The sequence below is a fragment of the Oncorhynchus kisutch genome, unplaced genomic scaffold (assembly GCF_002021735.2).
Source record: "Oncorhynchus kisutch isolate 150728-3 unplaced genomic scaffold, Okis_V2 scaffold1563, whole genome shotgun sequence".
Taxonomy (NCBI): Eukaryota; Metazoa; Chordata; class Actinopteri; order Salmoniformes; family Salmonidae; genus Oncorhynchus; species Oncorhynchus kisutch.
The window spans coordinates 352-24,150 of NW_022263508.1; the positions used below are offsets into that span (position 1 = coordinate 352).

General features: G+C 43.7%; 1 protein-coding gene across 1 annotated transcript in view; it reads left to right on the forward strand.

Moving 5' to 3' along the window:
• Positions 1-464: 464 nt before the first annotated feature.
• LOC109877677 (protein O-mannosyl-transferase TMTC2-like) overlaps positions 465-23,799 on the forward strand; it is a 41,734-nt gene continuing 18,399 nt past the window's right edge. The window contains exon 1 of the mRNA XM_031818707.1: positions 465-644. Coding sequence (XP_031674567.1) covers positions 562-644 — 83 coding nt within the window. The 5' untranslated portion in view covers positions 465-561. The remainder of the gene's footprint in view (positions 645-23,799) is intronic.

Consider the following 23,799-nt stretch of genomic DNA (forward strand, 5'->3'; position numbering starts at 1 on the left):
CATAGTTATACAAAAAAAGCTATTCCTATTTTACAAACTGGCAGCTATGGTATCTTTATATGACAGTGGGCTGGTTTATTTAGGCAGGCTAGTGCCCTGAATATATGATTCGTGAGGCAAGAGTGCGTTAAATAAATAGCCTACGTATTTAAGCACCTATCACCTCTCTCAATGCTACGAGCTCGACCATTGAGAGCGGAAGGAGGGGCTTTGCACATGCTCACTGTCTCTAAAACCACACGCGGCTCCTACCAGTGAGTATCTGTGACGCGGGTGAGGGATGCAAGCACAGAGAAGAGCGAAATGCACTCAGCTGTACGCTAACCAGGAGGCATGCCGCCCTAGTTTAGTCTCAAAATAGCCCTGACCCGACACGGGCGCAAAAATGGGTTAAAAGGAATAGGCCTGGATCGCGCAAACTTTCAGACACTTTGCTTGTACATGGGATTGGGTCTCGTAGTGTTACGGAGCGGCCAAATGAGGAGAGGAGACAATACAGAAACGGAAATTCGCATCTAGTATTTTTCTTTACTTTCCCCCACCCTATTCTCTTTTTAAGACATGATTACAGAGTTGGTGTGTAGCGCGGTGGCATTGGTCCTCTATCTCAACACACTGAACGCGGATTTCTGCTACGATGACAGGTATGACCTCCCGCAGAGCCGTACCTATGGCAAACATCATCAGCTCCACTTGTCTGTCATCTTTACAGTCTCAAAACCCCCTCGGGTGCAAGCAGTTTCTCGAGGTTCGCTGCGTGTCTGGGTGTTTGCATGTTCCATTGGTCTATTCATGCTTATTTGTGTTATTCCATGAGAGCATTAGAGATAGAGTCATGGTTCACTCCCCTCAGAAAAGGTCACTTTGTTTAATGTAAATGCGATTCTACTTTTGTTTAATGCAAATGTTTCCTTCCTGTTGCATTGAACAACAAGCTACCCAAATAGGCTATAGAGGGTTACTTGGTATTCCATTGTTATTAAAATCAATATACTGTCGCCTACAATGACGCATGAAGTGACACAATAACAACAACGGGGATATGTAGGTTATAAGTTCATTATTATACATGGATGTTCCTTCCTTTCTCTAATGTCGGAGTAACCAGACATGCAGCCTCTGTCATTCTGTGACAGAGTGACGAAACGGGGACGGGAAGCTTCTTTGTGTTGTCAGAGCACATCCCTGACAGGAGGAGAGGGATACTAACACGCTTCTTGCCCGGTTGTAATAATGCTGCTCTCTCCGGGGAAAATATCACATTTAAATGGAAAGAACGTGTTATAATTAGAATATATTTGTCGAGTGCAACACGCTTGCATGGCTAAATATGTTGACACAATCCTGGAGTAGCCCTGCTTTCCAGGACTCATTGGAACGCTATTATCCAGAAAGCAGCGGAGAGAGCAATTCATTTGGATTGCAGAACGTTGAGACTCCAATGTAGAGACATCCATCCACAGATTGAGGTGTAGGGTTAAATAGTCCAACTTAGTTTTAGGCATTGGGGAGTGTGATGAGAAAGTAAAACTACAATAATCGTATCAGAATTGTAATTAGGCTGAAAAACGATGGCAGCCTATACTGTACTTTAGATGAGCAAGCCTTCAATGACATACTGGGGAAGCAGGTAGCACTAGTGGTTAGAGCGTTGGGCCAGTAACTGAAAGGTTGCTAGATCAAATCACTGAGCTGACAAGGTAAACATATGTTGTTCTGCCTCTGAACAAGGCAGTTAACCCACTGTCCCTAGGCCCTCATTGTGAATTAGAATTTGTTCTTAACTGACTTGCCTACTTTAAGATTTAAAAAACAACACACTAGTCTTAAGTTTTTTTTTCTCACTGTTTCTTGATTAAATCAATGTATCTTTGTGCTCATCATGGGACCCTTGCTACTGGGTGAACTAAAAGCAGCAGGACTCCTACAGATGTAGGATCTTAATTTGATCACCCTGTTGTTGCAGGAAATGTCATTCACAGCAGGAAAGGCAAACTAAAATGTGTAGTCTATTCAAAGTTTAAAAAGGCTTCTAAATGTAGTAATTTCCACTTTCAAATGTCAGACTTGATTTGCCCTGACTAAACATTTATAAACCCTACAAAATGTCCATTGATTATAATCAACACAATAATTCACATTTCCTGTTGCTGCAGGATTATTTTCCTGCTGTGAGAAACTGGTCAAATTAAAGTCCTACATCTGTATATGGGCATAAATTAGGAGGGCTCCGGGAATTCAGTGTAAAATCCCCAGAACAAATCCATTTCTCTCTATTACAGCTCACACAGATAAATCATTGTTCCAAGTTTATACACATCATACCAACAGGTTTTGTCCCTGGCCGGCGACTCCCCACTAGAGAGTTAGGAGCAGTTGGGGGCTCTGGTTAGCTTTACTAACACCTCCTTGGGGTCACAGACCCTTCACTGGTTGTCAGTACTGCTCGTTGAACCCTATGTGCAGCGGGTTGCATGGCCTACTCTGTTAGAGTATGGAGTATCCCTCTGTGTGTGTGTGTGTGTGTGTGTGTGTGTGTGTGTGTGTGGGTGTGTGTGTGTGTGTGTGTGTGTGTGTGTGTGTGTGTGTGTGTGTGTGTGTGTGTGTGTGTGTGTGTGTGTGTGTGTGTGTGTGTGCGTGCGTGTGTGTGTGCGTGCGTGCGTGTGCGTGTGTCTCATGTGCAGTGTGCAGACACTCATCGAGCAAAACCTAGAAAACGTCTCGAGATGACCGAGCCTTGTGTGTGTGTGTGTGTGTGCGTGTGTGCGTGTGTCTGTGTGTGTGTTAATAAATGACGGAGAGAGAAAGAGAGAATGTGTTGGAGGGTAGTCTGTCTGTCTATTTGTCTGTCTGTCAGTCCAGTTACTCTCACATTGCCGTACACTTTTCCAGGATATGAGTGACTGTCTATATGATTGCACAATTCTGAATGTACAAACGAAGCCCTCTACCGAAAACCTCTACTGAAGCCCTACTGAAGCCCTCTACTATGACTGCTTTCTATTACACTACCTGTATCTGACCATGTCACAGTGGAGTGAAGAAAGCCATCATGGCCCTCTCATGAGTTCATGACTAACTGTCAGTGTCCTAGCCACAACTCCCTGTGAGTCCACTCAGTGTAAGTTCAGCACTGGTGACCCTCTGTATCTATCAATGTCACTGTGATAATTTACACCCCTGGGAGAGAGAGAGAGAAGGGAAGAGTGAAAGAGAGAGCGAGGAGAGAAGGAGAGAGAGACCGACTGTGTTCAGGCCCACTGCTCATGTACGGGGAAAGCTTAATACCAATCAGAATCCTGACCTCCATAGTCATCTATCAAACGGCTTCCTTTGACAGAGGTCAAGAGTCGCATGCTCCCTGGTCTCTCTCCCGATTGTTAGTGGAGAGAGCTGCATTTGTGTTTGTTAGGACAGGGCTGAAAGCAAGCAAGCACATCTGTCAAGTCTGCATTCTTGAGAAGACAGTCTTTGTATGTCTTCTTGACACTGTGCTGCTGTTCAGTTCTGTACAGGAGCGTTCTGGAGGCCGAAGAGGAGGAGGTGGAAATCACATGGTGGTTCTAGCTCAATGGGATGTTCTTGGTGCGTCTCTGTTTTCTCAATCACGTCAAATGTTTTTCCTGGGCACAGGGCTGGCCCTATGTCAGCCAATGGTAATATCAATAAAAAGCCATGTGTTTGAAATGACTGGAGTTTTACTGGCACGGGGGAAGAACGCCAGCCAATCATTCTTCTACAAGGGAAAATTGAGCTCAATTAGTATTGTGAATATTCTGGTGTTCAGGAGCCAAGCTGAATGGTTTCCCTACAAACTAGATCAGGGACAGAACATAAAAAATACATTTGTATGTTGAGTTTTTATTCTGTTGTCACTTATGAGGAAGGCCTTCCAGTACAAGAAGGAGGCAGGGTGATGTCTCTACAGGAGTAGATTGACAGCTTGAGAGCTGAGTTTATAGATTAGGAAATTAATTTGTTGTGAACTCTGAACTCTCCCCTGAAAGCTCTTGCAAAACGTATCATACTGTGGCACTTCCTGTATTTTGAAAGTTCTAGATCTAGAAAACTTGATCGCTGACATGCAACACATCTTGGGACTGTATCAACAGGGGACTAATTCAACAAATACCAACAACAACATTGACAGCTGAGCTGGCATCACTAACAGACTGATCAAGTGGTATGTGTCTGAGGAATACGATAGTAGAGGAAGTCCTATTGACACCAAAGGTACAAGTGCGAATTGTTCTCTACAGACAAATGAAGCGTCTTCAGGAAGCATCCTGAAATGGAATGTCTAAGTGACTTTTAGTATTCCTAGTGATGTATCACCACACATCTGTGATCCCAATCGCGTCAGCCCCCCCCCCCCCACCACCACCACCACCACGTAACCCAGAAATGCATTGTAGGTCCTTAGGGACTTGCAACAAAAACATCCCCCACGCTTCTTTCAGAGGAGCAAAACAATTCAATCTGTGGGGAGTCGGGTGATGGCAGGGAGTAGTTTGGTGTGACTTAACTGTGACAGAAATGGTTTCCATATGCATATCCACATGCATTTGGAAATTCTGATCCATATTGTATGTCGGAAGCCCTCTCTAACTGTTCTATCCTTGCCTCATGACACTGCCCCTTATTGGTGTAGGCTCCAATGAGTTAAGTCAGCCTCAATGATTGATTGAAGCGCTGTCTCAGGGAACAACAGAGGCATCGATGGGCCACACGCTTAGTCATCTCCCAGCACAGTTGGGCTTTTAATTGCGCAATTAATGACTCAACATTGCTTACTATGGAGCTCCTGGAATCAACGGGAGCTTTGTCACGGAATCAACTCCAACACTAGGGAACTCCTACTCTCATTCCCTCTTAAAAGTGCCAACAGTTGGACTTACGTCCATCGTAGCCCAGTCAGGGAAGGAAGTGGTGTTTCGTAAGGGCATTGTTGTGTCGGTGGGTGAGATTTACTTTAAATGTATCAGCGCCCATTGAAAAACGCAAAGGGCAGGAGAGTTATTTTCATCAAAACAGGGATGTATGAACTTGGTGTTCGCTCTATAACTTTGTACAGTTAGACTACCGGGTTTGCTTCGTTGTTGCTTTGTAAAGCAGGATACATTTGCCATTGATATTCCTCAACTGGTTGTTTGGAAAAGGTGTTCAATAGCCTTAATGGCACTAAGGGTCAGGAGTGTGACGGTTGCAGCTGTCTATTGATGAGTGTGACGGTTGCAGCTGTCTATTGATGAGTGTGAAGGTTGCAGCTGTCTATTGATGAGTGTGACGGTTGCAGCTGTCTATTGATGAGTGTGACGGTTGCAGCTGTCTATTGATGAGTGTGACGGTTGCAGCTGTCTATTGATGAGTGTGACGGTTGCAGCTGTCTATTGATGAGTGTGAAGGTTGCAGCTGTCTATTGATGAGTGTGACGGTTGCAGCTGTCTATTGATGAGTGTGACGGTTGCAGCTGTCTATTGATGAGTGTGACGGTTGCAGCTGTCTATTGATGAGTGTGACGGTTGCAGCTGTCTATTGATGAGTGTGACGGTTGCAGCTGCCTATCAATGAGTGTGATGGTTGCAGCTGCCTATCAATGAGTGTGACGGTTGCAGCTGCCTATCAATGAGTGTGACGGTTGCAGCTGCCTATCGATGAGTGACCGATGCAGCTGCCTATTGATGAGTGATCGTTGCAGCTGCCTATTGATGAGTGTGACGGTTGCAGCTGCTTATTGATGAGTGTGACGGTTGCAGCTGCTTATTGATGAGTGTGACGGTTGCAGCTGCTTATTGATGAGTGTGACGGTTGCAGCTGCTTATTGATGAGTGTGACGGTTGCAGCTGCTTATTGATGAGTGTGACGGTTGCAGCTGCTTATTGATGAGTGTGACGGTTGTAGTTGCCTATTGATGAGTGTGACGGTTGTAGTTGCCTATTGATGAGTGTGACCGATGCAGCTGCCTATTGATGAGTGTGACGGTTGCAGCTGCTTATTGATGAGTGTGGCCGATGCAGCTGCCTATTGATGAGTGTGACGGTTGCAGCTGCTTATTGATGAGTGTGACGGTTGCAGCTGCTTATTGATGAGTGTGACGGTTGCAGCTGCCTATTGATGAGTGTGACGGTTGCAGCTGCTTATTGATGAGTGTGACGGTTGCAGCTGCTTATTGATGAGTGTGACGGTTGCAGCTGCTTATTGATGAGTGTGACGGTTGCAGCTGCTTATTGATGAGTGTGACGGTTGCAGCTGCTTATTGATGAGTGTGACGGTTGTAGTTGCCTATTGATGAGTGTGACGGTTGTAGTTGCCTATTGATGAGTGTGGCCGATGCAGCTGCCTATTGATGAGTGTGACGGTTGCAGCCGCTTATTGATGAGTGTGACGGTTGTAGCTGCCTATCGATAAGTGCATGAATCTATAGGGTTGCTGCCTAAGTATGCTATGAATTTCAAGAACGTGCGGCTTTTGCAAGGCCTTTCAAATGGTGTGTTTTGTTCAGACGATTTGGAAAAGTTTCTATCCCTTTTTTGGTGTGACAATATAATCAGAAGCCTAGTTGTTCATTTTTAGGAGAAGGGGTTTGGTGAATGCTGCCGATAAAAGCCAAACAGCAAAATTCCCATTAGAGAAACCTGTAACGGCTTTCTTCCTGGGAAGGAGAGGCAGACCAAAACGCAGCGTGGTTAGAGTTCATGTTCTTTAATAAGACACACTTAACATGAACTAACTACAGAACAATAAATGTGAAATCCAAACACAGTCTTATCTGGTGCATAGACACAAAGACAAGAAACAATCACCCACAAAACCCAACATAAAACAGGCTACCTAAATATGGTTCCCAATCAGAGACAATGACTAACACCTGCCTCTGATTGAGAACCATATCAGGCCAAACATAGAAATAGACAAACCAGACACACAACATAGAATGCCCACCCAGCTCACGTCCTGACCAACACTAAAACAAGGAAAACACAAAAGAACTATGGTCAGAACGTGACAAAACCACAATACTCATCAGCTCATGTTCTTACAGAAGGGACTCCTCTCACACCCAACACTGTCTTTGAAGTGCCAGATCTGGTCTCAGTTACAGAGGATCTATGTTATGTGTCGCCTGCTTCTCCTTAACTCATTGTTGTGGCCCTGGTAAGGTTTCGGTTCATTATAGAAAAATGATGCCCAGAGTGAGTTTTTGTGCCCCCAGTAGAGTTGTTGATAACCATCATTGAATACGGTCGACTTGACCACATTGAAACCATTATAACTAGACGCTCGGATCTAATACTTTTTTGGAGTGATGAGTAAGTGTTGGTTTAGTAAGTATTGGTTTAGTAAATATTGGTTTAGGACTATTGATTCAGTAAGTATTGGTTTAGGAATATTGATTCAGTAAGTATTGGTTTTGTAAGTATTGGTTTAGGAATATTGGTTTAGTAAGTATTGGTTTAGGAGTATTGGTTTAGTAAGTATTGGTTTAGTAAGTATTGGTTTAGTAAGTATTGGTTTAGTAAGTATTGGTTTAGTAAGTATTGGTTTAGGAGTATTGGTTTAGTAAGTATTGGTTTAGTAAGTATTGGTTTAGTAAGTATTGGTTTAGTAGTATTGGTTTAGTAAGTATTGGTTTAGTAAGTATTGGTTTAGTAAGTATGGTTTAGTAAGTATTGGTTTAGTAAGTATTGGTTTAGTAAGTATTGGTTTAGTAAGTATTGGTTTAGTAAGTATTGGTTTAGTAAGTATTGGTTTAGTAAGTATTGGTTTAGTAAGTATTGGTTTAGTAAGTATTGGTTTAGTAAGTATTGGTTTAGGAAGTATTGGTTTAGTAAGTATTGGTTAGGAAGTATTGGTTTAGGAAGTATTGGTTTAGTAAGTATTGGTTTAGTAAGTATTGGTTTAGGAAGTATTGGTTTAGTAAGTATTGGTTTAGGAAGTATTGGTTTAGGAGTATTGGTTTAGTAAGTATTGGTTTAGTAAGTATTGGTTTAGGAAGTATTGGTTTAGTAAGTATTGGTTTAGGAAGTATTGGTTTAGTAAGTATTGGTTTAGTAAGTATTGGTTTAGGAAGTATGGTTTAGGAGTATTGGTTTAGTAAGTATTGGTTTAGTAAGTATTGGTTTAGGAAGTATTGGTTAGGAAGTATTGGTTTAGGAAGTATTGGTTTAGGAGTATTGGTTTAGTAAGTATTGGTTTAGTAAGTATTGGTTTAGGAAGTATTGGTTTAGGAAGTATTGGTTTAGGAAGTATTGGTTTAGGAAGTATTGGTTTAGGAAGTATTGGTTTAGGAAGTATTGGTTTAGGAAGTATTGGTTTAGGAAGTATTGGTTTAGGAAGTATTGGTTTAGGAAGTATTGGTTTAGGAAGTATTGGTTTAGGAAGTATTGGTTTAGGAGTATTGGTTTAGGAAGTATTGGTTTAGGAAGTATTGGTTTAGGAAGTATTGGTTTAGGAAGTATTGGTTTAGGAGTATTGGTTTAGGAAGTATTGGTTTAGTAAGTATTGGTTTAGGAGTATTGGTTTAGGAAGTATTGGTTTAGGAGTATTGGTTTAGTAAGTATTGGTTTAGGAGTATTGGTTAGGAAGTATTGGTTTAGGAGTATTGGTTTAGTAAGTATTGGTTTAGTAAGTATTGGTTTAGTAGTATTGGTTTAGTAAGTATTGGTTTAGTAAGTATTGGTTAGTAAGTATTGGTTTAGTAAGTATTGGTTTAGGAGTATTGGTTTAGTAAGTATTGGTTTAGTAAGTATTGGTTTAGGAGTATTGGTTTAGTAAGTATTGGTTTAGTAAGTATTGGTTTAGTAAGTATTGGTTTAGTAAGTATTGGTTTAGGAAGTATTGGTTTAGGAGTATTGGTTTAGTAGTATTGGTTTAGTAAGTATTGGTTTAGTAGTATTGGTTTAGTAAGTATTGGTTTAGTAAGTATTGGTTTAGTAAGTATTGGTTTAGTAAGTATTGGTTTAGGAGTATTGGTTTAGTAAGTATTGGTTTAGTAAGTATTGGTTTAGGAGTATTGGTTTAGTAAGTATTGGTTTAGGAGTATTGGTTTAGTAGTATCAAATGTACTTTATGAGTATTTAGCAAGTGAAAGGGCAAGTAAGTGAGCGTTCTTGTTAGTAGTTTGGCGACTGAGGGAGTAGGGAAGGGAGTGTTTACGATGGGTAATTTGAGATGGTTTGGAGGCGAGGGGACTTTCAACCACACCAGAGTACTACGTCAGGGATTATATGTTTTTTGGAGGGAAAGCAGGCGGGCCTGATGAAGTGTGGTTTTGGTGGTGAAAAACCCTCCGACTGTATGACTATGATGGTGACGTGTTGCCATGGCTATAGCCATGCGGGTGGATATAGTCAAGAAGACTGGCTTCGAGCCTTAGGCCTTAAATGTCCTATCCCTTTGTTATAGAATTACATGTTTTTTAATTCATTGCTTTTCAAAAAAGTTTTCTCATTGATGTATGTGTATGTACACTCTGGGAGTTGGAGGGGGGGGACATTAAATCAATAGGGGTAAGGCAGGGATGGAAAGGAGTAGAAGCCTTGATTACTTGCAGATTTACACTCGTAAGCTCTTAGTGGCCAGCTTCTCTGGGAAGTGTCAGCAAAGTCAGAAGATGTTTTTCAACCTGAAACATTATGAAAGATCATTTCGGGGCTTAAACACTTTGGAGAAGTGTGGTAATGGAGTGAATTAGAGTTACTTAGAGTTAATACCAGGCTAGAAAACAAATTCCTGTAAAATAAATATAGTAGCGAATGGTTGATCAGTTTTATTTGATCAGGAGCTGTGCTACATTATTGATGCTGTTTGAGTTACGCTGCCGTATCACCTCAAGCCTCCCACTGTTGCAGTTACGTGAGGTAATTACTCACATCCAAAGAACACTTTGTCACAGAAAGGGAATCTTTTATGACTGGACTTTGTGTGTGATGGGATTGAAGGTGGACATAAGAAGGAGATGAAGAGAGTCCTGCTGTTATATAAAACAGGCTTGGTGGAAGAAAGTCCTTCTGACAAGGCCGCCAGTACATTATGTTTGGTTTCAAACTACGTGAGATGTTGATGTTCCTAAAGTTCACATCAGCCGTGACGTTCACAGCTGAAGGTTCTCCTTCCCACACAGAGACATGGCTGCCTGGCAGACCACTGCAGTGATACACAGGGTTATAGAGGTCATTCAGGGGAGGGTTCGGGAGAGTAGGTGGGTGGTTGTGGGATACATTATGTCTTCTCACTTTTAGGCCTTTTTAGTGATAGTATATATTATATATAAGAAGCCCTAAAGCATTGTACATTTAGATGAATCCGGACCTGAATATTAACAGGTTTGAAACAGCTAGACAACCACATTCACTCCGGTATCACAAAGTTGTTTCTGATCTTCTGATCTGTTTCTGATCTTGTTCTAGATGTTTTAGTTTGTTCACACTATGGTTACTAAAACCCAACCACCACAAATTGGTCCCCTTCTGTACATTGCATATAATGTACACAATGAATATAATGCACAGTAGGAGTTCACAGACCCTTTTCTCATGGGCCCCAGGCTAGGCACACATGGGGAGGAGATGGGCTCGTTTATTTTGAGGAGATCTTTCCTCATGCCATTAAACCCCAGTGGTGCGTGATGATGGGCCAGGTCCCTGGTAGCCCTTGGCTGGCCCTTATACCCGCAGGGCGTGGCAGACCCACCCATCTGCCAAGACCGCCCTCCCACCACCTTCCCAGTACACACAACCTACACATCGATGTGTACGTTCAACAGTGGTAACCATGGACAACCGGGCCCTGTGATTGTCAACAGCGCACACAATTCCCTCCACGGTCAGTCATGTGACCAATATGTCCCAATCAAAGCGGTTGCTGGTCTCACTTAAAGGCTAAAGGGTGAAACGCCCATAATTGGATATAATAGACTAGATCCTTGTAGTCGAGCCATACAAGTGACTAGCTGATGCAGATGATGTCTGGTTAACCACAAACTATACTCTTCTCCTCTCCTAATAGATGCAAGCCATATACTGTAGAACTGCATGCAGACGCCTGGGGTTGAATTTCTACCACGTAGCATTTAAGCTCTCCTGTAAGCAATGCTCCCTGTTCTGGTATTGCATTACACATTGGATCTGGCACCCACTTTCTCCCCTTTAACTACAAGGTTGGACTTCAAATGAAAAACACACAGCATTCGGGGCGTAATTTAACACGAGAAGCGATCCAGAGATCACGCGCCGGTCCCCGCAGTGGCCCCCATTTCTCTCCCTTTGTAATCGATAGTTGTTCTGTATCGTCTTTCAGCGACAGTGGCTTTTTTCCTCGCTGAACGACCAAACACTTTCTCTCTCCGGGCTTGACAAAGCTTCATATTACTCTGTCTCTCTAGCTAGTGTCAGATCCTGGGCTGAGTGGAGCAGTGAGGAGGAGAGCCACGTGGGCTGTGAAACAGACCAAGTCACTAACAGGCTCCAAGAGTACATGTGTGACAGTATGTTGCCTTTTCTCGGTGACGTAGATGCTGTCATTAGTCTACAGTGCAAATGATAGGGTAGAGAGAGGGGACTCGACGCTCGCCTCTGTGATCTGCGATATGTGAATATGGGAGGTTGGTGGTGGGTGGTGTGGGTGTGGGATTAGGAGCAGCTGAAACAAATGCCTGCTGTTTGAGTCACGCTGCTCAATCCCTGCAGAGGTAGCACAGATCTAGGATCAGCTAAGGCTCCCGAATTCAAGCGTTAACAATTAAAGATGCACTATGTAGAAATCGCTCCTCCATTTCCTGGTTGCTAAAATTCTAATAGTTTGCCTAATTTCAGTTTGTGACTAAACAAGCAAGTCTAGTGTAGAGAATCATTATACCATCTAATCCGCTGTGAAATATATTTTCCATAACCCAAAATATTGTATTTTCAATTGTTTGAAGCTGGTGTACAAAACCCAAAATAAAAGAGGTAAAACATTTAAGTTAAGAATGGGAAGCCTAGAAATAGCACACATAGAACAGATCTACCGCTTCTTAGACATGCTTTCAATGAGAATGACAGATCTATACCACTAATTTCTATGTACATTTGGTCGGCTCGCCCATACGTAAAACGTACGCACGCATGACTGTCAGTCACTTTGGATAAAAGCATCTGCTAAATGGCAAATATTATTATTATTATTATTATTATACTGTATATTATAATGCAGCTTTAAACTCAGCCTTTTGCGAGGAGCCTAATGTTCCCTATTCAGTCATTTGTCTCTCTGAAGACAGAGTGTCCTATACGTACAGATCATTGAGGGAAGATTCTGCTTACGTGAGAGAGAAATATTTAGGCTACTCCTTGTATGGTGAGATACATGAAAATAATCTCAGTGGCTTTCAGCAAGGAGGCAATATAACGCTCACCTACAGTTATTCCTCACGTTCGAAAAGACACAGAGGTCATGGAGTGGAAAATTAATTCCTGCGAAAGACAGATAGTAGCGAATGGTTGATCAGTTTTATTTGAACAGTAGCTGTGCTACATTATTGATGCTGTTTGAGTTATTGATGCTGTTTGAGTTACTCACATCCAAAGAAGCTCCAGCTCTGGACGTAAAAATACAAGAAGAGGCAACCCTAAAAGATGGAGGAAAATGTGAATTATTCATTCACGTTTCCAAGTAGATTTTTATTTTGCCAAAAGAGTTAATGTAGCGAGACAATTCATTATATGTATATGCCTTCCAAGTGAACTCTGTTGAGTCACTCTGCTCAATCACTGCAGAGGTAGAATTCTAAAATTCTAATAATTGGCCAAATTTCTGTTTATGTGACTAAACAAGCAAGTCTTGTATAGAGAATCATTGTACCATCTAAACTGCTGTGAAATATATTTCCCATAACCAAAAATGTAGTATTTTCTGCTGTTTGAAGCTGGTGTACAAAACCCCAAATAAAAGAGGCAACAATTACAGTTAAGAACTGGAAGCATAGAAATTGCGCACATAGAACATATACAGTATTCCACATCTTATACTTGCTTTCAATGAGAATGACAGATCTATAAACACACCTTTCTATGTGCATTTGGTCAGGTCACCCTGACCAAATGCACATTAATTCACGTTTCCTAGTAGCTTTTTATTTAGCCAAAAGAGTTAATGCAGTAAGGCAATTAATTCTATGTATACGCCTTCCAAGTGAACTCTGTTGATAACGGCTGTAGGTCATTATGCTTTTCACAGCTCTATCTGCCTCTAATGTCATTAGAAGAAGGATTAAATAACCAGAAACGCACCACAGACTACAGAGTGTTGCGGAACGCTAAACCGCAATGTAATGAAACGTTTTATAGCGCTTTTTCTTCTTCTAGGTATTTGGAGGGGATATGAGAGAATGGTGAAGCGCCCAGGCTTTAAACGACAGTCTAACGGTAGAACCAGCTGCTTTATGAAACCAATAGAGAAACCGATGGAGATTCATTAGGCCTGGTCCAAGCACTGAACCTCAACCATACATGGCACCGGTCAGATCCAGTTCCACGCACGGGCAACTGAGCCCACCCTTCTCACCGCTCGTAAAATACACAATTATTCTGTAATAAAGGCCTTTTTCAGGTCAGGAGAGAACTCGTTTTGGAATGCCTGGTGTGTGGGGAGAATGGGTTTGTGCTTTGCACCTAGTTAAAACCGGAGAGGGTTGGACTAAGCGAGGTGGTGCTTTTGAGGTTTTGGGGGTCTGAGGGGGATCCAATGACGGCCTTATAGGAGACCTGGGTAGACATAGGTATCCTTACAGTGTGTAATGTATTGAAATGTAGAGAGGAGAAGGGCTGTAACCTCTATCAGTGAAGCCTGCTGTGAGAGGAGAGAGGGCTGTAACCTCTATCAGTGAAGTCTGCTGTGAGAGGAGAAAGGGCTGTAACCTCTATCAGTGAAGTCTGCTGTGAGAGGAGAGAGGGCTGTAACCTCTATCAGTGAAGTCTGCTGTGAGAGGAGAAAGGGCTGTAACCTCTATCAGTGAAGTCTGCTGTGAGAGGAGAGAGGGCTGTAACCTCTATCAGTGAAGTGTAGTGTGAGAGAGGAGAAAGGGCTGTAACCTCTATCAGTGAAGTCTGCTGTGAGAGGAGAAAGGGCTGTAACCTCTATCAGTGAAGTCTGCTGTGAGAGGAGAAAGGGCTGTAACCTCTATCAGTGAAGTCTGCTGTGAGAGGAGAGAGGGCTGTAACCTCTATCAGTGAAGTGTAGTGTGAGAGAGGAGAAAGGGCTGTAACCTCTATCAGTGAAGTCTGCTGTGAGAGGAGAGGGGGCTGTAACCTCTATTAGTGAAGTCTGCTGTGAGAGGAGAGAGGGCTGTAACCTCTATCAGTGAAGTCTGCTGTGAGAGGAGAGAGGGCTGTAACCTCTATCAGTGAAGTCTGCTGTGAGAGGAGAGAGGGCTGTAACCTCTATCAGTGAAGTGTGATGTGAGAGGAGAGAGGGCTGTAACCTCTATCAGTGAAGTGTGATGTGAGAGGAGAGAGGGCTGTAACCTCTATCAGTGAAGTCTGCTGTGAGAGGAGAAAGGGCTGTAACCTCTATCAGTGAAGTCTGCTGTGAGAGGAGAGAGGGCTGTAACCTCTATCAGTGAAGTGTAGTGTGAGAGAGGAGAAAGGGCTGTAACCTCTATCAGTGAAGTCTGCTGTGAGAGGAGAGGGGGCTGTAACCTCTATCAGTGAAGTCTGCTGTGAGAGGAGAGAGGGCTGTAACCTCTATCAGTGAAGTCTGCTGTGAGAGGAGAGAGGGCTGTAACCTCTATCAGTGAAGTCTGCTGTGAGAGGAGAGAGGGCTGTAACCTCTATCAGTGAAGTCTGCTGTGAGAGGAGAGAGGGCTGTAACCTCTATCAGTGAAGTCTGCTGTGAGAGGAGAGAGGGCTGTAACCTCTATCAGTGAAGTCTGCTGTGAGAGGAGAGAGGGCTGTAACCTCTATCAGTGAAGTGTAGTGTGAGGGGAGAGAGGGCTGTAACCTCTATCAGTGAAGTCTGCTGTGAGAGGAGAGAGGGCTGTAACCTCTATCAGTGAAGTGTAGTGTGAGAGAGGAGAAAGGGCTGTAACCTCTATCAGTGAAGTCTGCTGTGAGAGGAGAAAGGACTGTAACCTCTATCAGTGAAGTCTGCTGTGAGAGGAGAAAGGGCTGTAACCTCTATCAGTGAAGTCTGCTGTGAGAGGAGAGGGGGCTGTAACCTCTATCAGTGAAGTCTGCTGTGAGAGGAGAGAGGGCTGTAACCTCTATCAGTGAAGTCTGCTGTGAGAGGAGAGAGGGCTGTAACCTCTATCAGTGAAGTCTGCTGTGAGAGGAGAGAGGGCTGTAACCTCTATCAGTGAAGTGTAGTGTGAGAGAGGAGAAAGGGCTGTAACCTCTATCAGTGAAGTCTGCTGTGAGAGGAGAAAGGACTGTAACCTCTATCAGTGAAGTCTGCTGTGAGAGGAGAAAGGGCTGTAACCTCTATCAGTGAAGTCTGCTGTGAGAGGAGAGAGGGCTGTAACCTCTATCAGTGAAGTGTAGTGTGAGAGAGGAGAAAGGGCTGTAACCTCTATCAGTGAAGTCTGCTGTGAGAGGAGAGGGGGCTGTAACCTCTATCAGTGAAGTCTGCTGTGAGAGGAGAGAGGGCTGTAACCTCTATCAGTGAAGTCTGCTGTGAGAGGAGAGAGGGCTGTAACCTCTATCAGTGAAGTGTGATGTGAGAGGAGAGAGGGCTGTAACCTCTATCAGTGAAGTGTGATGTGAGAGGAGAGAGGGCTGTAACCTCTATCAGTGAAGTCTGCTGTGAGAGGAGAGAGGGCTGTAACCTCTATCAGTGAAGTCTGCTGTGAGAGGAGAGAGGGCTGTAACCTCTATCAGTGAAGTCTGCTGTGAGAGGAGAGAGGGCTGTAACCTCTATCAGTGAAGTCTGCTGTGAGAGGAGAGAGGGCTGTAACCTCTATCAGTGAAGTCTGCTGTGAGAGGAGAGAGGGCTGTAACCTCTATCAGTGAAGTCTGCTGTGAGAGGAGAGAGGGCTGTAACCTCTATCAGTGAAGTCTGCTGTGAGAGGAGAGAGGGCTGTAACCTCTATCAGTGAAGTCTGCTGTGAGAGGAGAGAGGGCTGTAACCTCTATCAGTGAAGTCTGCTGTGAGGGGAGAGAGGGCTGTAACCTCTATCAGTGAAGTCTGCTGTGAGAGGAGAGAGGGCTGTAACCTCTATCAGTGAAGTGTGATGTGAGAGGAGAGAGGGCTGTAACCTCTATCAGTGAAGTCTGCTGTGAGAGGAGAGAGGGCTGTAACCTCTATCAGTGAAGTCTGCTGTGAGAGGAGAGAGGGCTGTAACCTCTATCAGTGAAGTCTGCTGTGAGAGGAGAGAGGGCTGTAACCTCTATCAGTGAAGCGTGATGTGTGTGTTTATGATCCCATCTTGCCCAGGTACAGTATATTGATATCATAGGCTCAGATAGAAAAGGGATCCCATGCATGCACCCTTCATTATTGTAGTGATTTGGCAGTACTAATTTAATCTCAGTTTGACTGGGGAAATATACTAAAGTAACCCAAGACCAGCACGGTTAGTAACCACAGATGAAATACACCAGCCAACGAACCCCAGAAAAAAGTCATTTATGATCAAGCATTCTCTCCATTGTGTTTCCCAAACCCTGTTCAGCCCTATGGGATTTTGAATGGGTAGTAGCCACAGCAGCTTACATTTCACCCCCTATTAAAAGTGATTTACAGTGTGTTATCCCATCTTTAGGGATGGGATAGTCTTTCTCCCTGTTCCTGTTTCCTCCAGATAAGCCCCTGGTAACTGTGGTAGGGGCCGGAGGGCCACAGCTGACACTATACACTAGATCACACAGATAGGTCAAGTAAAGAGGGTCATGAAGCCAAAATAAAGCTGTCTGTTGTGAGATTCTGGATGCTATTTGGGGAGCGATGACAGTGGTTATTTTATGGAGGGAGGCGACAGTGATTATAGATGATGAAGGAGGGTTAACATTCACCAACACCAGAACTGGGATCCACCGTTATGATTCATCGTTCTTTGTTTGATGTGAGGAGGTTCCTGAGAGCTGCATGTGGCCAGCTGTGCACATTTGTTCATATTCTTTGCTAGTTAGTGAGTTACTAGCCCAGTTATTTCTAGTAAATAGCTTTTTTTTATGTCTTAAAGAGGCAGTGTTGAATTTTGAGACGGTCTTGAATAAGCTAAGTAGCCAATATGCAGAGGGTCTAATTCTCTGTAATAATGGTATGGGAATAATAATACCTTTTATTTTGTAAAGTGGTTTATTGCATCAAACAACACAACATTTTCAATCACCACTTCTGAATGATAGTGGATAAACAGGTTAATGTCAAGTCCTGCGTGTTTTTTTCCAAAAGTCTCATGGAATGTAGACCTAAATTAAACACCACACATTGGCTGCTACTGTAGGCTGAATGATAGAACAGCTATTTCCATGTTAAAATGTTATGGGATGCATTTTCTCCATTGTTTTTGATGGTAGACCACTCTGATAGGCCTACATTATGATCAAATAGCCACAGTAGCCTACTTGGCCACTGTTGAAACTGTAACTTAAAGTGAGTTCAGCCTCAGTGTTCACAACAAACGCTCGCGGAATAATTTTTTGCCATGTTCAAGTTTGTGCTCAGTAGACGTGAAATTTGCTCAGTGCAGATTTTTTCGGGAGGGAGCATTGCATCTGCCCCATTGACAATTGTAACGTCCTCCTCCAAAATCATATCTGTGCTTTTCGGCTGATGCTATCACCAAACCGTATTATTTACAGAATGCATTCTGCTACAATGGGGAAACCTGCTCAGTGTGCAGTTCACTGATCTTCAACAGACTAACATAACTATCCATTAAGCGTTGCTCAGTACTGCACTCGTCATGGGTTCAGTGGCATCAGCCACTACTTCCCCCTGGGTTAGCCCCAGTGATTCCCTGATCACTAGCCCCAGTGATTCCCTGATCACTAGCCCCAGTGATTCCCTGATCACTAGCCCCAGTGATTCCCTGATCACTAGCCCCAGTGATTCCCTGATCACTAGCCCTAGTGATTCCCTGATCACTAGCCCCAGTGATTCCCTGATCACTAGCCCCAGTGATTCCTTGATCACTAGCCCCAGTGATTCCCTGATCACTAGCCCTAGTGATTCCCTGATCACTAGCCCTAGTGATTCCCTGATCACTAGCCCTAGTGATTCCCTGATCACTAGCCCTAGCGATTCCCTGATCACTAGCCCTAGCGATTCCCTGATCACTAGCCCTGATTGGAGGGATGCTTTAACCGCTACGCTACCTGGGGATGGTCAAGATAAGGGGATCTGATTTAGAAATAAACACACGTAGTTGCCGTGATACACACTGTGGTTGCCGTGATACACACTGTGGTTGCCGTGACAGTCATGGTGAACCTGATTGCTCTGATAAATAGAATGACTTTGAATTGGATAATGGGGTGGTTTCCCTCAGATTGTCTCAGTCAGAAAAACGGGTGGCGACGTTGTTATCTCTCCCGGGCTACTGGGGATGTAATTCATTTCATCTCTTTTTGATATTCATGGTGGGCGGCTATAGGCGAGGTATTGTCGTGATCCGCGATGACAGTAGTCATTGCTTTTTGATATTCATGGTGGGCGGCTATAGGCGAGGTATTATCGTGATCCGCGATGACAGTAGTCATTGCTTTTTGATATTCATGGTGGGCGGCTATAGGCGAGGTATTGTCGTGATCCGCGATGACAGTAGTCATTGCTTTTTGATATTCATGGTGGGCGGCTATAGGCGAGGTATTGTCGTGATCCGCGATGACAGTAGTCATTGCTTTTTGATATTCATGGTGGGCGGCTATAGGCGAGGTATTGTCGTGATCCGCGATGACAGTAGTCATTGCTTTTTGATATTCATGGTGGGCGGCTATAGGCGAGGTATTGTCGTGATCCGCGATGACAGTAGTCATTGCTTTTTGATATTCATGGTGGGCGGCTATAGGCGAGGTATTGTCGTGATCCGCGATGACAGTAGTCATTGCTTTTTCTATATTTTATATGTCATGAACAGATTCAGCATCAAAAACAGATACTGCATATCTCTGACGTCTTTGTTTTTCTGCACTGAATCTCCCTGAATTATACATTTCTACTGTTTGATAAGAACATAGGCAGTTGGTTTTTAAACCAGCCAATACATTTTTATTTTTTACTAGGCAAGTCAGTTAAGAACAAATTCTTATTTTCAATGACGGCCTAGGAACAGTGGGTTAACTGCCTGTTCAGGGGCAGAACGACAGATTTGTACCTTGTCAGCTCGGGGATTCACACTTGCAACCTTTCGGTTACTAGTCCAACGCTCTAACCACTAGGCTACCCTGCCGCCCCAGGACAATATTAGGGGAAACACTGTTTCAAACAAAGCAGATGCCAGACACAGTTAGTTATAACACTCAGCTGATCGGTTTTGGCACGAGGCGGCACTAACTCAACACACCAAGCAGGTGAGGCAGCGTTTCAACCAAATCAGTAAAGATGCTTTCTCCCAGGCTGGCTCACTACTCATCACCGTGGAAACCCAGAGGCCATCCGTTACCCGGGGAAGCAGCCGACAGAGGCCAGACGATTTCATCTACACTCAGTCTCCTCTCCTGTTTTTTCTGCATCAACAGCACTTATTGACCGTGTTATCTGCGGGAAAGACAAAACAGCCACGTGACATCCCTGCCATCTCCATTCAGAGAGAGGAAGGGGTTGGTGGTTTGCCGGTAATGACATGACCTTTCCCACTTTCTCTCCCACTCTCTGCCTTTGTCAGAAGGTTTTCTGGAGGCTTCATGGTGTTTCTGGTCAATAACATTGATCATACCGTGCTGTGCTCAAAGGGGAGTCGAGCTCAGAACAGGTTGATCTATTTCTGTGAAGTGTCCAATTCTTCCTCTGATGCTTCTCTATCAGTGGTGCTATTAGTAGACCAAGCTGTGGGTTTTTTCACAGTGCCTTGACAAAACTGTGAATCGCATGTCTTAACCAAATAATACATAGGCCCACTTGCAAACAAACTGTCATTTGTAACAAAGTCCTTCATAAATACACAACAATGTCTTCTCTGATTACTGTATTATGTCATGTCTAGTTGCCCCCATGGGCCATTTCAAAGGGAGTATTGTACAGTTTTACTACTCTATATGATGTGTTTTATGGTTTTATAATGCTATATTCCCAGAGCGTTTAAAGCGGGCCTATATTTTTGGAACACCCATTGATAGTTTGACAAACTCGGTTAATATTAAACCCCCCTGTGGGGATATAGATTCAACATCCATTACGCTGAGTTCTGACGCCGTAATAATTTATTAGTCTCAGGCTCTTTAATCAATTGCGCTTGGATGTGGTTTGGTGGCGTAATTTATGTTGTCGGGGCGACCACGTGCTGTGTTTAGAACTGTGTCTGAAAACATTACTAGCCGTCAAATCCTTTGTTCCTCCATCCTGGTTTCCTCATTCCTCTCAAAGCACATTGGAGGCGGAGGTTTGAGGGCGGGACCTTTGATCCTCTCATCCAGTGAGCTTTGAGAGGAATGGAGGAAACAAGGATGGAGGAATCAAGGATTTGACGGCTAGTTAGGTTTTCTGACACAGCCGGTGTATGAGAACAAGAAAGTTTGGTTTGGGGTCGTGGCTGGACTGAGGCCCTGCCATGGCCGCCCCGATGCCGTTAATGTTGGAATGTTAGAAGTGGTCACAGCAAACACAGAGAGGATTTGATACAGGGCTGTATGGTCGATTACCGCAGCCTGCTGGGGAATTAAACGTGGTATGAGTGTGTCTGACCATAGAGTGCTGTACACGCTCAGTTGTGTTACTGACTGATTGACATGGATTGAATCAGGGGATTTTTGGAGCCAATCTGAATCACTCTATCTAAAAATACATCTACCTCCTCTCTTGAAATAGCAGTGTTTTAATTTGATTTCTGATTACAGAACAAAAAGTGACTCCTTGAGAGGTTGAGACAAAACACTCCTTTGTTCTCTAGCTGTTCCCCTGGCTAACCCCACAACACACAGATCCTCCATCGAGAGATCCATTTGTCATCAGAAATGACACTTTTCCCCGTCTCAACCCTCCGACACAGACCTAAACCTAGAAGACTTCTCTCAAAAGACAGGCCAGATATCGTAAATCTGTATATTATACATAAAACATGGACCGCTCTCCATGAATCCCCTCATCTTGGTGAGGAAATGGCATGTTACCGTACCATGCCTTCATGTCTCACATTGTGTAGAATGTGTTACTTTATAGTGGAACAAATGGCAGTCAGATGTGTGTTACATTACTGGTGGACTAATTCAAACCGTTTCAGATCATGATGTAGCGTAGGCTGTCCGTGCAGCGAGGGAAAAGGGATGTGATCCCTTGGCAAAGGACAGTGGACACAGCTGGGTCCAGGGAAGAGACTGCCAAGTGGTGATTCCACTCTATTCCACTCTGTGCAGGGGCCCCTCTAGTGCCCAGGAGAGGAGAAAAGAGGGGGAATACTGTTGTCATGGAAGCACTTCAGAAAATGATGAATTGAATCAAGCTGCCCTCTCTCCATTTCCCCTGCTCCTGACTCGCAGGGTTTTATTTTGTGCTGAGTGTGTGTGTGCCATGTGTGTGTTTGTTTTGTGTGTGTGTGGGTGTGCTGGCTCGCTGTGTGTCTGCCTGTGCGTAAGTCTGCTTGTGTGTGTACGCACTTGTGTGTTTGTGTCTTGTCTGTTTTGTAACCATTGGTCATTGTTGGACACTGGACAGACACAATATAGGCATGAAGACACACAGTCTGGCTGTTACTCTGAGCAATTTCTATCAGCCACTGTCTCAGTTAGTCTCAGTTAGTTGGCCTCAATACTTCAAAGCCTCCGGACTGATTCAAAGGGGGTTTTCCATAATGTTGTTACTGCAGGTGCCAGTTTTATAGGTCACTGTGCCACCAGCTTTCCATAAGTGGGCCAACGGGATGGATGGATGGTGGGGAGGATAGAGAGAGGAGGAGGGGGGAGAGTAGGAGGAGAAAGGAGAAGAGGAGGGAGAGTAGGAGGAGGAGGAGGGAGAGGAGGAGGAGAAATGAGAAGAGGAGGGGGAGTAGGAGGAGGAGGAGGGAGAGGAGGAGGAGGGAGAGGAGGAGGAGGGCTGGCACCTGGAGCCAGAAAGAACTACTACAGCACTACTGTATTATGGTGGTTGAAGAAATAGTAGTGGTAGTAGTAGTAGTATTGGTAGTAGTGTTGATAGTAGTGGTGATAGTAGTAGTAGTAGTAGTAGTAGTGGTAGTATTGGTGATAGTAGTGGTAGTAGTAGTAGTAGTAGTTGTAGTAGTAGTATTATTGGTAGTTGTAGTGGTAGTAGTAGTTGTGGTAGTAGTAGTAGTAGTTGTGGTAGTAGTAGTAATAGTATTTATAGTAGTATTGGTAGTTGTAGCAGTAGTAGCTGGTAGTAGTAGTAGCTGGTAGCAGTAGTTGTTGTGGTAGTAGTAGTAGTAGTTGTTGTGGTAGTAGTAGTAGTAGTTGTGGTAGTAGTAGTAGTGGTAGTAGTAGTAGTTGCTGTAGTAGTAGTAGTAGTAGTAGTAGTGGTATTGGTAGTTGTAGTAGTAGTAGTAGTAGTAGTGGTATTGGTAGTTGTAGTAGTGGTATTGGTAGTTGTAGTAGTAGTAGTAGTAGTAGTAGCTGGTAGTAGTAGTTGTGGTAGTAGTAGTAGTTGTGGTAGTAGTAGTAGCTGGTAGGAGTAGTTGTAGTAGTAGTAGTTGTGGTAGTAGTAGTAGTAATATGTGTGGTAGTAGTAGTAGTATTGGTAGTTGTATTGGTAGTAGCAGTAGCCGGTAGTAGTAGTAGTATTATCTGGTAGTAATAGTGATGGTAGTAGTAGATGGTAGTAGTAGTGGTAGTAGTAGCTGGTAGTAGTAGTGGTAGTAGTAGTAGCTGGTAGTAGTAGTAATAGTAGTAGTCATTGTGGTAGTAGTAGTCATTGTGGTAGTAGTAGTTGTGGTAGTAGCAGTAGTAGCAGTAGTAGCAGTAGTAGCAGTAGTAGTAGTACTACTAGTAGTAGTACTAGTAGTAGTAGTAGTTGTTGAGGTAGTAGCAGTAGTAGTAGTTGTGTAGTAGTAGCAGTAGCAGTAGTAGCAGTACTAGTAGTAGTAGTAGTTGTTGTGGTAGTAGCAGTAGTAGCAGTAGCTGGATGTGCTAGATGGGAGTTGATAGTAATAGTGATTAGCTAGAGTTCTGGTAGTTATAGTGCTGGGTATCTAGCAGTAGCAATATTAGTGTCATCATGAAAATGGTGTAATCTTTCCCAGTAGATGGGACAATAGCAGGAGAAGCAGGAATAGGATGAGGTATCCTGACAGTGATTTATATGCTGAGCCCGTGGATGGGGAAACTGCAGTGTCAGTTTTTAATCAAGCCTCTTGTTTATTACAGGAAACAATCCTAATTAGCCAGCCAGAAACACATACTGTAATTAACTGTCCAGACTATATGAGAGCCACTCTGAGATGCTTAATTGGATCGAAACACTTCAGATTCCGCCTCATTGTTCTGTTTGTGAATTATTCCCTCCATGTCATAGTGGGGGTACTACTCCTAGTAGGGTGAAGTTGCCCCTAGACGCTGATCTTTTTAACATTTTTCCTGCTGGTGGTTAAGGTTGGATTGGGGGAGGGGAAGCTCATCCTAGATCTGTACCTACAGTAAGGGTAACTTCCCCCCAGAGCATACTAGTGAACAAGAGGTTGTATTGAGGTTGTTTGGTGGCTGGATTCCATGGGTGGGTTCT